We start from the raw sequence: 15363 nt of genomic DNA, 5'->3' as shown, positions 1-15363 counted from the left end.
AATGGTCTCTGCTGTGCATGTTCATTTTCCCTTATTATATAAAATATATCTTTTGCTGCTTGCACATATTTTTGTGAAAGCATTTAACTTTTTTCAAGTGCGCCTGACTTGGAGCTTTCATTTGTGCACATTTTGTTTGTGTGGGGGTGGGGGGAGGAGTTCAGGGGAGATGTGGAGGGGGTGGAGGATCTCTAGAGAGGAAAGAGGGGGAGGGGAGCAGAGTGAAGCAGAGCACAATAACTGCAGTTGTGTGCATAACAGGGGGAGCAGTAACATGAGGGCATTAGGCCATTGGAGGGGATTGTGGGGTATTTCTCAATTCAGATGTAAATTACATGTAGTAAAAAAGCAGAAAAAACTTTCGTGTCTTGCTTATTTATACCAAAGACAATTTGGGTTTTAGAAATGATGAAACTTTAAAAATATACAATAAAATACATTAAGCATTTGGTCTGCAAACTCTGTAATAGAAATCATATCTCCATAGTAATAAAATTTGAGGAATTTTAGATTTTTATCAGATTCTGAGCAGTAGGGTGGTTATGTATGACAGATGTAACTTTGTTTTTGTGGAAAAATGCACTGTATCTTATTTTGTTAGCAGTGCATTATCAAGGAGGAATTTGAAACAAATGATGATATCATTATTTCTTACTATCCTTCTTAGGGCACAGGTGGAGATGAGAATGGTCCGTCATCCAAAGTGCAGAAAAACTTTATTTGTGATCACTGTTACGGAGCATTTAGGAGTGGATACCATCTGAAGAGACATATCCTCATTCATACAGGTATGGGTCATGCTTGGAATAACTCGAGTTTACAGCTAAGCCTAAACAGCTTTTAATGCCTGAATATAATAATAATTTGTCGAAAGAAGCCCTGAGAGCTTGAGTTGGACTGAATCTAGGAGTGTGCAGCAACTGTAAGGTTTTGCAATGGCCTGCTTAAAAACCTTGTTTGGTAATAGCTTTTGCCTCACAGCTGATCGGTGGTATCTGTGGGGATTTTAACTAAAACTGGTGCTCTTCGGTTTAGGGGAGAAGCCGTATGCTTGTGCCGTATGTGACATGAGGTTTATTCAGCGTTACCACCTGGAGAGACACAGCCTCATTCACACGGGTATGCGTCCTTTAACCGTACCCATATTACATAAATCTGACTACCTCTGTAGTCTGTCACTTGAATCAATGGACAGATGCTCAGGGTTCATTTTGTCTGTGGACAGTAATTTCCAACAAAGCCACCCCCCAAAATCTGATCAGCCCAAAATAAAAAGCACAGTATTTGTCTTACAAATGTTGGTCCCCCAACACCAGAAAAAAATTACATAAAGTGATTCAGCACAGTGCGGTCCAATAGTCCCGAGTCCACTATTAAAAACCTGTGTTTTTGTATCATTTAAGATCAGATAGTGTGGTTTATTTATTTATTCATTTTGGATGTCCAATTTTTGCCATAACCATAGCTTAAGTACTGACTGGCTTGAGTTGTAGAAAATTTTGCAAGATTTTAGAATCCACATTATTTGATCACTATTAGAGGATCCCAGAGATGCCAGAGACAAATTCCTCCTTTTCTCTAGATTGTTAAGTGGAGTTGAGCTCTGGTGTCTGCAGAGGTAGAAATTAGTCTCTTTTTTGATTGTCATAAACTCTTACTGCAAATTCAAACTTTAACTTGTTTGAAAACAACTTTCTTCCTGTCTTCAAATGTGATATGTTGATATTGTTTTGCCCATTCCCATATTTGACCCATAGTTTTGACTTCTTTTGTTGTTAAAATGATTGTCTTGACAAGCGAAGTAGAAGATTCTCTGTTCATTTGGTTTTGTGTTGTTGATGCAAATGCTGTTGGGCCTGCAAAGATGTCTCCTTGATACATTGGTCTTCACATGGTGTGGTCACTTTAAACCATAACTACGCTCAGGCCTTTAATCCTATGTTCTGCCATCTAGCAGTTCCTGCATGTCCTGTAAACATCTTGTGCAGTACAACGGTTCACAATGCTCTGTTGGGCAATGCTTTATCACAGCTGGTTGTAGTCACAAGTACAACCCACCACATCTGACCACCGCTGTTCGACCATCCAACAAGCACTTCTGTTGAAGCATACTTGTTCTTGTTTTGGACGATTTGACTCCAGAAAATCTTTCCAGAGTGGAATCCCTGTAGAACTTTCAGTTGAAGAGCAGTTTGCAACAGCACATATTCATTCTGTCAACATATGGATTTTCACTGTTGACAGACCAAAATAATTATAACTACATGTTACAAAGAATATTTGTGCTACTAGTTCAGATTTGTGAGACTTTTCTCTGTGCATTTTAGATCTAAAAATATTGACTTGTATTGGCGATAATTAAGATATATCAATTATATTGCATATTAATTATATGAAGACAACAAACAGTTCTCCAAACAAGACTTTTTGATAGTGGACTTAAAAGTGGACTCAAACTTGTGGACCCAAGTGTATGTATTTGAAAGCCTCAAAGCACAGGCCGCAAAAAAAGATAGATTTATTTATTTATGTATTTATCATTATTTTTGTATGTAATTATTACTTTTTTCAGTGAAAATAACTGCATGGACATCAAAGGACTATGTTCTTAATTTGTTTATATAAAATGAAAATTGAGGAATTATTTAAAAAACATTTATGCATAGTGTCAATATTTGCGTTACACCCTTTCACAAAAAATTCTTTGTTTTTCATTGTTTAAGAAGTGTGCACTGTGGGTAAGTCAACTTCCAACCTCGTTTTTCCAAGTCAGTGACTTCTGCCCCAGTATTCATAAAAAGAAATGATTCAGTAGTAAACTAATGTTGACCAAATCTGGTTTATATATACGTATGTATCTATCTATCTATATTTATATCATATATATATATATCCAGTAACTTGAGTAAGCAGTTGCTCTTTGTGGCATCACTGCATCTGTTCTTTCTGTTTCCACATAATTTTGTGATTTAAAAATAAAAAAATAAATATTTTAAAAATTTATTTTTATTAATTTTTCTTTTTTTTTTGGTTTGTTTGTCACATTTTCGCATTTTTAAGAGACAGAATAGCTAATACTTCTATGCTCTGTGTGTGTAGGGGTGAAGCCGTACGCTTGTTCCATGTGTGACATGAGGTTTTTCCAGCGTTACCACCTGGAGAGACACAGACTCACTCATACGGGTATGCGTTCCTTTACCGTACCCAGTTCAAGTTAAGAAACTTTATTTAATCATGTAGTGTCATTGAGACCAATATTTCTTATTCAAGAGAGGCCTGGGAACAAAAACATTAACAGTCTGAACAACTATACAACCACACAAATAGTATACAAGCAGACATGCAGGTCTAAAACAACCCTTTAGGAGTTGATCAGAAAAATTGTGTAAAAATTCAACAGTAACCTTTTTATGTGTTGAATCCATTGCTTGCCTATATTTAGTGTTCAGCATATTTTTTTAACAGTCCTGTTGAATTGCATTTTCCACATAATAAAAGGACTGTTCATTATCCGATATTAGGGGTCCTAAGTGCAGTATCGTTTCGGAGTGCATAATAACACCCCAGCGATTAATGTAGGTGTTTGGCCTTTGGAGTTCATACTTTAAGGCACCTTTTCCTCAGCATAGGTTTTTTCCAAATGCACTTGGAAATCAAAAAAATTCTCATGTGGACCCCTCAAAGTGTATTATCCCTCTTGTACCATTGCTGTGAAACACATTACTCTGGCTTAAATTTTTTAAGCCATTTATTTATTCTCTGCCCCGAACTGTTACTGCTGCTTTATCATGCTACCAAAGCGGAAGATTTGAAGCTGGCTTTCAGCTGCTGTGCATTGTGTACATAGTAGTGTACAATAGCTGTTCACATTTTGCATATCCTGTTATACATGAACTGATACAGTATTCATCTAAATATGTTGTTATTAGTGGCTCTATCCATTGTGGTTGAGGAGCTCAGGAGAATTTTTGAAGGAAGTGACATGGTTTCACAGCCGCAGTGTATGATGGGGGTGAGTGGTCAAAAGGACAAAATTTTATTTAAAAATGTAATTTGCAGGATGTAATTTTTAAGGAGACCAGCTCACTGTGATGTTTGGAAAAATTGCAGTCCATAATAGAAAGTTGAATTTGCAAAATAAATTACCAGTTATTTTGAGTAAGCGTTTTACAGTGGGTAGCAGCTTTTGTTCATGCCCTTCTGCAAGATCCAGTTATGTTAAAGTAGCTGATTCACTTAGGCCATGGTATATTATGGGAATAGTCCTTTGATGTCCACACTTATTTTACATGCAGACTAATGGCTGCACAACTCATGTTCCTAAGCAGCAATTGTCTGGCTTTTTAATAAAAATTTTTATTGTATTAGTTGCACAATTGCTTTACAGATTCTTCTGCTGGCGGAGATCAGATTGGAAGCTTTTGAAAGTCGTGCTAATCTAGTGCTAGGAAACAAGCACACTTGTAACACTTGAAAGGAACAAACATTTTCATGCCACCATAAATTGAATGCATGCGACTTTTGTAATAGTAACGGTGGGGAAGTGTGCTAACGTTTCTGCTTCAGCTGGCCAGTGTGATCACCATCTTGCGACGTTTTTTTTTTTTGCTATTTTGATCCTGACTAGTATGTCCTGTTCTAAAAATGCTTGGCTTATATCCTGTTGCTGCTTTGTTTCATGATGTATTCTAGATTATTTGAAAATGAATGCTCCCCATAACAGAAGACACTTTTACCAGTTAGATGTAAAACAAATCACCCCTTTGCATGAAGCTTGATGAGAATGTGTAATGTCTGCCAGCTCATAGTGGTGTAATGTATGTGAATGACGCTTCCCTTTGATGCAAAAGGAACCTCTTAGCTAATATGTCGATAATTTGTGTATGTAGGGGTGAAGCCGTACGCTTGCTCCATGTGTGACATGAGGTTCTTCCAACGTTACCATCTGGCAAGACACAGCCTCACTCATACTGGTATGCGTCTGCTTACCTTAGCTCATTAGGTAGTGGTGGTACCTTAAGTTGTCAAATCACAGCCATGTAAACCGAGATTTAGGGTGGTTAAAATGACTACCAGCTTCAAATATTCACATTTTTCATAAACATAAAGATGTATCCAGACATGTATTAGGATGGTAAAATATAAAACATACCAGTTTTAGCTCTTGATGTAAATACATGCATACATAGTGGAGCACCTGAATGTACACAACTTTAGCTTTTCCCCTGCTCTACTTTGTTCTGTGCAATTATTTATTTTTGACTCCTAATTTTTAAAATTACATTTATCTGACTGAAATGACCCACTCACAATCACCCATCCTGCAAAACAAGCATTTATTTCTCAGGCTGATGGTATGATGTGTATAAGCAAAAGAAGAGCTATTCTAAGGAAAGACTTGATGGATATGTGTTGAAACGTACTTTTTCTGTTTCTAGCTAATATTTACATGCTTTTTATGTGTGTAGGGGTGAAGCCATACGCTTGCTCCATGTGTGACATGAGATTTTTCCAACGCTACCACTTGGCAAGACACAGCCTCACTCACACGGGTATGGGTTCGCCCTTCTTTGTTACGTTAGAGCCCACATACCCAGTTTACTGACGTTTATCTGTCCCTTGTCTATAGAATTATTTGAATCTAGTTCTTAAGATATTAATAAGCATCAGGCATTTGAAACCACAAGGACATGCTGGAGGAGTACCTTTCAGTTTTTGCCTTAACCCTATAAGGCACTGACTTGGACATCATTTCCCTAGTTTCATCCATTGATACTTAACTGCAGTGCCAGTAAATTAAACCGTGACTTGAGTCTAAGCATTTTTTCGGCTTTTGCAATGCATCTCGGCATTGAAAAGCTGTACTGAGTTCAGCAAAAAGACGTTTTTATTGAAGTCACCTTTATTACGCATGTAGACAGATTTAGAAAATGTTAGTGGAATGCATTTAGTGTTACAACATGTTGGTGCCACTGCTTTTGGCATGTCTGGATACATAATAATATAAGTGAGTGTGTCCTGTTCAGTTCATTGTGTTGTTTTTACAAAGTATTTTGCTCTGTGTGCAGGGGTGAAGCCATATGCTTGCTCCATGTGTGACATGAGATTTTTCCAGAGATACCACCTGGCAAGACACACTCTCACCCATACGGGTATAAGTTTTACTTATCCCTCTCACTTACACAGTATCAGGGGTTGTAGATATTTGCCCTTGAGCGTAGGCATTGCCTACCTGTGAGAGTACTTTGCCAAAAAGTAAATTGTAATTTGTGCTACTCAATATTCTTGATTATGGAAGATTAAACTTTAATCACTTGTAGGTTTTTCATTTCTTTTCTGGTGTACTCACTGTATTTGCTAACTGCTTTTAGGGTTGACATGATACATTTTATGTCTTGTATGTTTAGACCAGTTGGCCGTGAAAATACATGAGACCTTGTAATGACATAAAACTGACTAGTGTATGTAAAATGACATATTTTGTTTACATAGTTCATGAGAACTTTTTTCTAAAGTTTGGTACTGTATGCGTTTAGGGGTGAAGCCATACGCTTGCTCCATGTGTGACATGAGGTTCTTCCAGCGTTACCATTTGGCAAGACACAGCCTCACTCATACTGGTATGCTTGATTAATTGTTCCCCTTTCCCTATGAAACTTTTCATATAAACCTACACGTGATTTTAAATTGATAACTCCCTCTATATATGATACTGTAACTATGCCATTGATGGTAAATTAACTTCCATTTTTAAAAAATGTTTAATAGAATTTTTAGGCTTTGTTGGAAAACTGTCCACTGAGAAAGTGACTCTCTCTGCCAGTTACCTTGTTTTCTGATTAACACTGTAATGGTACTACTGCATGTTTATTGTTGAGTATTATTTTACATATTAAGTGAAAAGCACATTACACTAAAAAGTATTTTAAATGCAGGCATCAATAGTCGGAACTTTCAAGAAAATTAGGAACTTTTTTCAAGATTTCATCGGGCAAGAATATTTGGCTTCACTAAATAGTGAAATGGTGCTACCTGAACATGAGGTAACTTGTAAAAAGCTTCAACGTGAAATTAAAATGGGTTTTTCACCACCACAAACAGTTTGTTTGCAGGATGACTGAATAATAATCAAGAAGAATCCGAACTGCAAGTGTGTAAGCCCTGTTTCCCCCTAATTAATGATGCACCATAACTCTTGATGTCTGCAGGTTCTTAGACTCTTTTTTGTGTAATGTCTTTAACAGAATTTTGTCTTTAATAAAGCATGCAATTATAAACAACCCAGCATGTCAGTATGTCCTGAACTTCATCAGTGTGTTGAAATAAAGCTAACATTCTTCTGCTCTGTTTAGGGGTGAAGCCGTATGCTTGTACCATGTGTGACATGAGGTTTATACAACGTTACCAACTGGAAAGACACAGTCTTACTCATACAGGTATGTCCTTATTATTTGATCTTTGACCCTCTCTATCCCTGACTTTGGACCTGCATGCGCCCACATTGATGTTTACATGGCTGCTTCAAACTCGAGTTTGTATTACTTTCTGTCAATATACTGACAAGTGCTAATGTTTCATGTGAGTACAAGGAGCTTAAGCATGTACATACTTTTGCCAAGACTTTGTTTATGAAATGACATGATGACCACAAGGCAAAAAACACCACTCTTTGGTTTGTAGATTTATTCAGTTATTTTTCTCAAAACTTTTAATTTTTTTTAGCTTTGAGATGTCTGCAAGCCGAAATTTATTTACATTACTGACATGTTTTCTTTTCAGAATTTATTTCGCATTTGACTCAGCTCAGCTGTAACTAGAAAATCTACTTTGACACAATACAGCATAAAGTACAGAGTCAGACTATCGGCTGTGTGTAATTGACTTTCCTTTTTTTTTCTTCTTTTTTTTTTTTTTTTTTACATAATTAAAAAAAAAAAAAACCCAAAACCCAGATTCTCACAAATAAATGAAATGTATAATGGATGAGAAGAGCACAGGAAAATATTTCATAGACACTTTAACTCCAAGAATGCGGGTGTCTGTGGCTTGCAGACTCAAAAAACTGCACTTTAAGATCTCTTTCCTCTATTTTGATAAATAGTAAAAATTATTTTTTGTGAATGAAGTCAAATAAAGTAGAAAACCTTTTAACAGTCAATACCGCCATCTGCAAATGTCATGTTCAAATTACTAATACGCATTAAAGCAGTGTGAGAGAAGTTCGAACTGTGTCCAAAAAGCTAGGTCAAACTGGGTCAAGGAAGATGTTTACCCTGGAGCAGCTGAGTGCTGATCAGTGCTAGATTTGTGCATTTGTGCAACTAAAGGCACACCAGAACCAGATTGGCTGTAGCTCTCATTATAAAGGACTCAGAGATTTTCCAGGTAATGACACAGACACTGAGCGCTGTTCATTTTGATACAGCTGTGGATAATGATTATCAAATTCTGAATTAAGGAGTGTGTGTTGGTAATGTGGCCTGGTGGGGGTGTAGAACTGTGTGGGTGGGTGGGGGGGGCATATGGGGTTTCAGCTGATGTGAATGAGACTCACAACAGGACTTTATATTTACTTTTTATTCAGGCTGAAATTCTCAGTGTTTTTTCTTTTTTTTTCCTGTAAAAAATTAAAACATGCAAATTTAGAGCTGACTGCTCACACAGCTTAGTCATTGTGTCATTTCACATTCAAAGTAATGGTGAGGAAATAACAAAATTCTGTCATGAATAGTTTAAGTTCATTTTCTATCATGTTTGAAGACAGGTTTTGTGTAAGGATATTCTGCCAGTCTGTTTTACAGTAAAAATTTTTAACTTGAAGAGAGCGAAGTTAATGTTGTTGTTTTTTTTTGTTTGTTTGTTTTTTTTTCAATTATAAGCTAGGTTCTGTATGATGGTTTTCAGAGCAGTTTAGGTTGCTATAAATCAGTTTTTCAAGTTAAATCACAAGAGTTGCTCTGCAAACCAATGTCTAATCTTAATGTGTTGTGCATAGTTGTTTACCAACTGCCTAAAATTTTCTAACCTCTGCGATCAGCGTGACAAAAGTTTTTACATTAACAAATCTGTTGTTGAAATTGTATGAATACAAGCACCTATTGGCATAGTTTGAAAAACATGCTATTCTGCTAGTTGGAAAGTGCCCATTAGGGCGCTCGATTTCACCTCAATTGATTGTTTGGTCATTTGGTAGGTTTTTAGGTTTGAAGATAAGTTAATGTTTGCTATCTACACGAGATATTTTCATCATCCCTAAATTTTTTCTAATTTAAGCTTTGGTCTTAGACCTTCAGCAGTTATGGTTATCTTCAATCAGATGTGAAAATGTCATTTCCAATTGGAATAGCAGATTTTTGAAGCATGCTGGAATTTCCAGTGTAAAAAAAAAGCGCTGATAAGTGCAACCAAACTTTACTAAGCAATTAGTAAAGTTTCGCATCGATCATTTTTGGCAGTTGAGTCTTTTAATGCTAAAGTTGGTACTTTGTGTGTATAGGGGTGAAGCCGTACGCTTGCACCATGTGTGACAAGAGGTTTTTTCAGCGCTACCACCTGGCGAGACACAGCCTCACTCATATGGGTATGCGTCTGCCAATCTTAACCCAGTCACAAGATTAGGATGCTGCAACATCTGAATGCTTGATCTATCTTAAATATCTGTTTTCATATAAAAATTATGATGGATGAGATTTATTTTAATTGTTAATAGCCATTAGATGACATCATCTCATATGTTGTTTAAATTGATTTTAAATCTCCTCTAGGAATTTTGTAAGAATAAAACAAGCATCTTATTATATTATTTGTACCCTTGTAAGTTATTTTAGGGTATGACATTGGTTATTAACCACAGATATCAATTTAGGCCAGATTTATTTTCTTAAGTTATGAAATATGAGTATAGATTTATTTATTTTCTCTTAGAGGCAGAGACAAAAAAATTAATTTTCCTGATGCTCTGCATTTAGGTGTGAAACCTTATGCTTGCACCATGTGTGACATGAAGTTTTTTCAGCGTTACCACCTGGCGAGACACAGCCTCACTCATACGGGTATGGGTCCGTGCACCGTGCCCATGACATTCAGTGTTAGAAATCAGCGTGCACATTGATTTTTGTTTGTTCACTTCAGACAAATGCCTGTTATATTTAACGGAAATGTCAGTATGCAGCATAAACTTTTAACATGGTTTCATAGTCTGTATTATCAGCAAAGCAGGATAATCGTGAATCTTATGTAATTTTTTTTTTTTTTTTTTTTTTAAGGGTTGTGTTTTTGCATGAATTGGCAGATGTGTGGTTAATAACCAATAGGGTAGATATTAATTCCTACATATAAAAATGGAAAGTGAGGCAAAGTAATATAATATTGCTACTTTGCATTTAGGTGTGAAACCTTATGCTTGCACCATGTGTGACAAGAGGTTTTTTCAGCGCTACCACCTGGCAAGACACAGCCTCACTCATATGGGTATGCGTCCGCCCACCTTACCCATGTCACCAAGATCAGACTGTACTTACATTATGTTAGATACAGAGTCAGCTGTCTGAGGCAATTGTCAATTATCTTTTGAACTGACCAGTACAACAATTTCTTGACCAAACCTCCCCTGCAATTTGTGCATAAAAGCGACACGAAAGCAGGTCTTGACGTGTAAAGAAATACAGGACTGCAACATCATCAGCTCATGTGATGTGTTTAGTTGTGGATTTGGGAATTGGTTTACACATTTGGATGTATACTGTATTGGATTTGGAGGAAAAACAACAATTTAAAAACAAGCATTAATTTCTTATAAAAGAAATTGCAAAAAGAATTGAAATAGTGGTTAACAACCCATCAATTCTGAGTAGATAGTAGGTGTATATTGCTTATTGATGGATTGTGAACACAACAAAAATTACGAAGTCTGAAAATAATACCTTAATGCTCTGCGTTTAGGTGTGAAACCTTTTGCTTGTACCATGTGTGACATGAGGTTTGTTCAGCGTTACCACCTGGCGAGACACAGCCTCACTCACTACGGGTATATGCAGCAGTGCACACCTTTTTTTTTTTTTGTTTTGTCATTATTATTAGTACTCTTTTTATAATACCAGCAAAGCAGCAAAAAGTCAAGTTTCAGATGTTTAATTTTAGAGAAAGCAAAATTAGTAGTGTGCAAATCTTTAGTGCACAGTATTTGCTCTGTGAAATACATTTCTGTAACCTTTACTCTATGTAGCTTAAGGTAGTTTACTTGAAAAAATTGATGCCCTCTAGAATATTTAACACCTTCTAAAAAAAAAAAAAGACTAAAAATCAGCAGTACAGACACATTTGGCTTCATCCTGTGCTTTTAAGTTCTCCTGTTACTACTAGAAATAGCTTTTCAGAAAAGAATTATAACTTCATCAGCCCCCTTCAGTAAGCACAATCACTAGTTGTAAAATCGCCAATTACTTGAAATGTATGCCTTTGTTATGTTTGCACATTGAAATGTGCTTTTAAAGCAAAAAAATTGGTTAGTTATTTAGATGATTTAAATCCTACTTTAGCTGATGAGCTATTAACACGAGGGACATAAAAGTAAAGGTAATGACTGCAGTGCTTCCTGACTGTAATTTTAACTTTAGAATACTGATGGCTAATCATTTTGATTGGTGATGACGCTATAACAGTCAGCTGTATAGTTGTCTTTGTTGGTAAATGTAAGCGTTACATAAAGGAAACATTTGAAATATATTTTTGTTTTTGCATGAATTGGCAAATGTGTGGTTAATAACCAATAGCTTAGATATGTATGGTAAAGAATGGAAAGTGAGGCAACGTAATATAATATTGCTACTTTGCATTTAGGTGTGAAACCTTTTGCTTGTACCATGTGTGACATGAGGTTTGTTCAGCGTTACCACCTGGCAAGACACAGCCTCACTCATACGGGTATGGGTCCGTGCACCTACCCTTCTCACATTATACAGATCACCATTTACTCTTAATTGTGCCGATATGAGAGATACTTTTGTGTGCTTAGAGAAATAGTCAGAAGGTATGTTTTTGATAGGTGCTCAGGTTAGTTGCTATTAGTAAGTAGTTTACTTAATAATTAAGTATTTCTATAACCTTTACTTAAAAATAGGTTATTTAGCAAAAACTGATTGTTGCCCTCCAGAATTGTTGGCAGATAATGTGAACATCGTGTGTTACCTGCTCCTGATTAAGCTCATACCTAGCAAGAAAAAAGCTTCATGTGCCATGGAGGTAGCATGTGTCTGTCTGCCTCCCTGCCCTTTAACTTTTAATTCTGTCTTGATCTGGATGGTTTTGATGGGAATTTTAGAGGCCAATATTCTGGTTTACATTTACAGTGACTCTTTGTTTGGTTAGATGCCATTCATTGTGGATCAGCCATTGTTTACCAGCCTTTTGAATCAATTTTTACTATGTGCACCAGTAATACTGGAGGGCAATTTAAGAACTAAAATGTGGAAGCACAGGATTTATTATGTTGCCTTTTAGCTAGAATTTAATGTTAATAAGCGTGACTCCAGTTCCACTTGGGAATTCTGGTCCTTATTAAGTCCTTGGCATAATTTTTAGTTTTTTTTTTTTTTTTTTTAAAGTGAAGAGTCAAAAATATGTTCACAGTAAAAAAAAAAAAAAAAACATTTTGGGCTAGTTATTTGTCATAACTTATGTTGTGTTTTTTTTTTTTTTTTTGGTTAATAGGCTAAAAAGGAAACAACTTTGCTCTCATAAGTCAGTAAGCACAACTTAAAAACACAAAACCAAACGATTCCACAGATCTTCTAAATTTGAAATCAGAATGGGACCTTGAAACCCAACCCAACTAAAAACAGTCTGTTTATCACTGTGGCACTTAACAATCAACCAGAAAGGACAATTAATTATATGTATTTTTTTTATTTTATTTTATTTTATTTTATTTTTTTGGTGGATAAACACAGAACTCGCAAATAGCATCTAATTCTACCATAACTACCCTCAATTTACATTTATAATTGCAATTGGTTGCATTGTGGCAACTTGTCTAGTATTAATGAAAGTCTTGTGTAGTATCTCTATCCTCCTACAGCATCGGTAGGAGGAAGGTCGACAACCGCTTTAGAGAACTTGTTCTCCAGGGACTACTGGTCCAAAGTCAAACTCAAACACTTGTAGGAAAAAATGGTCAACAGTGACTTTAACTATTTGTAAATGTTTTTGTAGTGTAAATAGAGGCATAATAGATCATAGGTAAGAGGATGCTGAAATAGTCTGTGAGGATGTTCAGACCAAACATACAGTCTTCTAAATGTTAATCTCACACAGTGCATATGACAGATCTTGGTCGTTTTGCTTTGAAGCCAGACAAGTTTAGCTCCACATTATGTTAAGATTTAACTCCACTGTATTTTTAGTTGCATGTCTGATCATTTCAACATATTTTCTAAAAAAAAAAAAAAAAAAAAAAAAGGAATTGCACATTACATACTTAAAATTAGGATGAGTTATTAGCACTGCCAGTGTTCTAGTGCTAGTGCTAGCTTAAGCTTGAAAGTTGTATGCATTGCACATGTGGGTGGTAGGGCTAATATATTGCTCTGTGTGTGTAGGGGTGAAGCCGTATGCTTGTTCCATGTGTGACATGAGGTTTATTCAGCGTAACCACCTGGAGAGACACAGCCTCACTCATACGGGTATGAGTTCCTTTACCGTACCCATATTACTGAGAGAGGCTCTGGCGCTTGCAAGAGAACGGGATCACAAACTCGAGTTTGGATTGTCAAGTCATTTGATGGGATGTTGAACCAGCCTCAAAATACTTGCCCCAGTTTTTGGGGCCTCTGTGTTGCGTAGATCTGGGCCATGAAAACAAAAAATTCCACTCCGATCTACACATAATGAGTTGATGACGAGGCCTTTTAGAATATCCATTTGCTGACACTACACTCTTAAAATTTACTGATAGGGCAGTGTTTTCCAACTTTTTGTAAGTGTTGGAAATTTAGTCTGCAAAGAAAGATTAGCAAGTGAAAGCTGTACGCTATTTGTTGGTAAGAGACGCTAAAATTGATGCATTGACTGTGTATTTGTGTGCTCTTTTAGGAGAGAAGCCATTTGCTTGTGACATGTGTGATATGAGGTTTATCCAGCGCTACCACCTTGAGAGACACAAGCGTGTCCATAGTGGGGAGAAGCCTTACCAGTGTGAACGGTGCCAGCAGGTATGTTTGAATGGACACGGACCAAACTGCCCCTAATGTAACATTTATGGTATTCATGTATTGTTTAAAATTAGTCTTTGAGATACCCGCTGTTGCATATGGATGTATAAAATGTGCAATATGAATATTGATTTCTTGATATTTTAAAGTAGACTTGTCTTTGTTGTTGTTTCTTGGTCTTAATGCTATTTAAAAGGATTAACCCCCACATTTACTGGAATTATTAACCATGTTCAATTTGTGTTTCAAAGAACTTTTCACGGACAGACCGGCTGTTGCGGCATCGGCGGTTGTGTCAAGGTCGCAGTGTAGCCAAAGTAGAGAACCAGCCGTGCTGCGAACCACGCCCATATCCCCAAGAACCCCCACCCGCACCCCCGACCTGGAGTCCCCTGCATCCCCCTCCAGGCCGGCTGGCGGTCTGACATTCCACCTTTCCTACATCCACAACACCGCCAGAGACGGGACAAGCCACAGGGTTTCTTCTTCTCAGCTCTGTGCTTAGTGGCGCCGCACTCTAGCACAGACTGATCTTGCAGCTCCAGTCTTGGGATTACTAATGACAGAGGGACATTTGTGTTTTTGTTTTGTTGACTTTTTACTGTGTTTCGTTTTTCTTGCCCATTTTTTTAAAGACGAGACTTTTCTGTGATGAACAGTGGTCCTGTTTTGTACTTAATCTATTTGGTTTTTGCAAAATGAAAAAAAGTTTTTATTATTGTTGAAATATATCTGCATTCGGTGGTACTCGGGAAGGGCAGTGGGTATTGTTTATCCTGACGTGTTAGCAACAAAATGGGATGAAGTGGTGACTAAAAGTATTTGAGCTTCTTTCTGATTTTTCCTTATGTGGCCCATTTTGAAGCAAAAGGATTGTCACTTAGGTCAAAATTAATGAAACTGAACTTTCCTTTAAGGTAAAGCGAGGAAAATCCCTCTGTTGACATCTCATGTGGACCAGATCTTGTTTGCCTTTGCAGCTAACATAGTGTTAAGCATTTAGACGTTTCACTGAAACCAGTATCTGGTCTAAATATGACTCGAACAACAAGATGTCCCTGACTTCATCATCACAGGAGGTACAGTTTAAATAGTTACTTTGTGTAAATAATTGAAAATGTTTATTATTATTTCATTATGGGACTTGAGTGGTGAT

The 15363-nt window shown here is 36.7% G+C and overlaps 1 protein-coding gene across 19 annotated transcripts in view; it reads left to right on the top strand.

The window, feature by feature from the left end:
• znf740a (zinc finger protein 740a) overlaps window positions 1–15363 on the top strand; it is a 20613-nt gene extending 5250 nt beyond the window's left edge. The window contains exons 5-19 of one of the 19 annotated variants that reach the window (XR_005709805.1): window positions 668–788; window positions 1036–1119; window positions 3100–3183; window positions 4890–4973; window positions 5469–5552; window positions 6069–6152; window positions 6537–6620; window positions 7353–7436; window positions 9497–9580; window positions 9969–10052; window positions 10387–10470; window positions 10942–11026; window positions 11839–11922; window positions 13596–13679; window positions 14089–14110. Coding sequence is in view for 15 of the 19 variants with exons in the window: in XM_040159183.1 (XP_040015117.1) it covers window positions 668–788; window positions 1036–1119; window positions 3100–3183; window positions 4890–4973; window positions 5469–5552; window positions 6069–6152; window positions 6537–6620; window positions 7353–7436; window positions 9497–9580; window positions 9969–10052; window positions 13596–13679; window positions 14089–14207; window positions 14459–14632 (1254 nt within the window). In the remaining 4 variants the exon portion in view is untranslated. Of the gene's footprint in view, window positions 1–667; window positions 789–1035; window positions 1120–3099; window positions 3184–4889; window positions 4974–5468; window positions 5553–6068; window positions 6153–6536; window positions 6621–7352; window positions 7437–9496; window positions 9581–9968; window positions 10053–10386; window positions 10471–10941; window positions 11027–11838; window positions 12469–12708; window positions 13328–13595; window positions 13680–14088; window positions 14208–14458 lie in introns of those variants that run through there. The other 18 variants (XR_005709804.1, XR_005709806.1, XR_005709807.1 and 15 more) reach the window with 18 other exon arrangements.

Source organism: Xiphias gladius, chromosome 21 (genome assembly GCF_016859285.1).
Source record: "Xiphias gladius isolate SHS-SW01 ecotype Sanya breed wild chromosome 21, ASM1685928v1, whole genome shotgun sequence".
NCBI lineage: Eukaryota > Metazoa > Chordata > Actinopteri > Istiophoriformes > Xiphiidae > Xiphias > Xiphias gladius.
The sequence above is the reverse complement of the archived record's forward strand: the minus strand, read 5'-3'. Positions and strand labels throughout refer to the sequence as shown.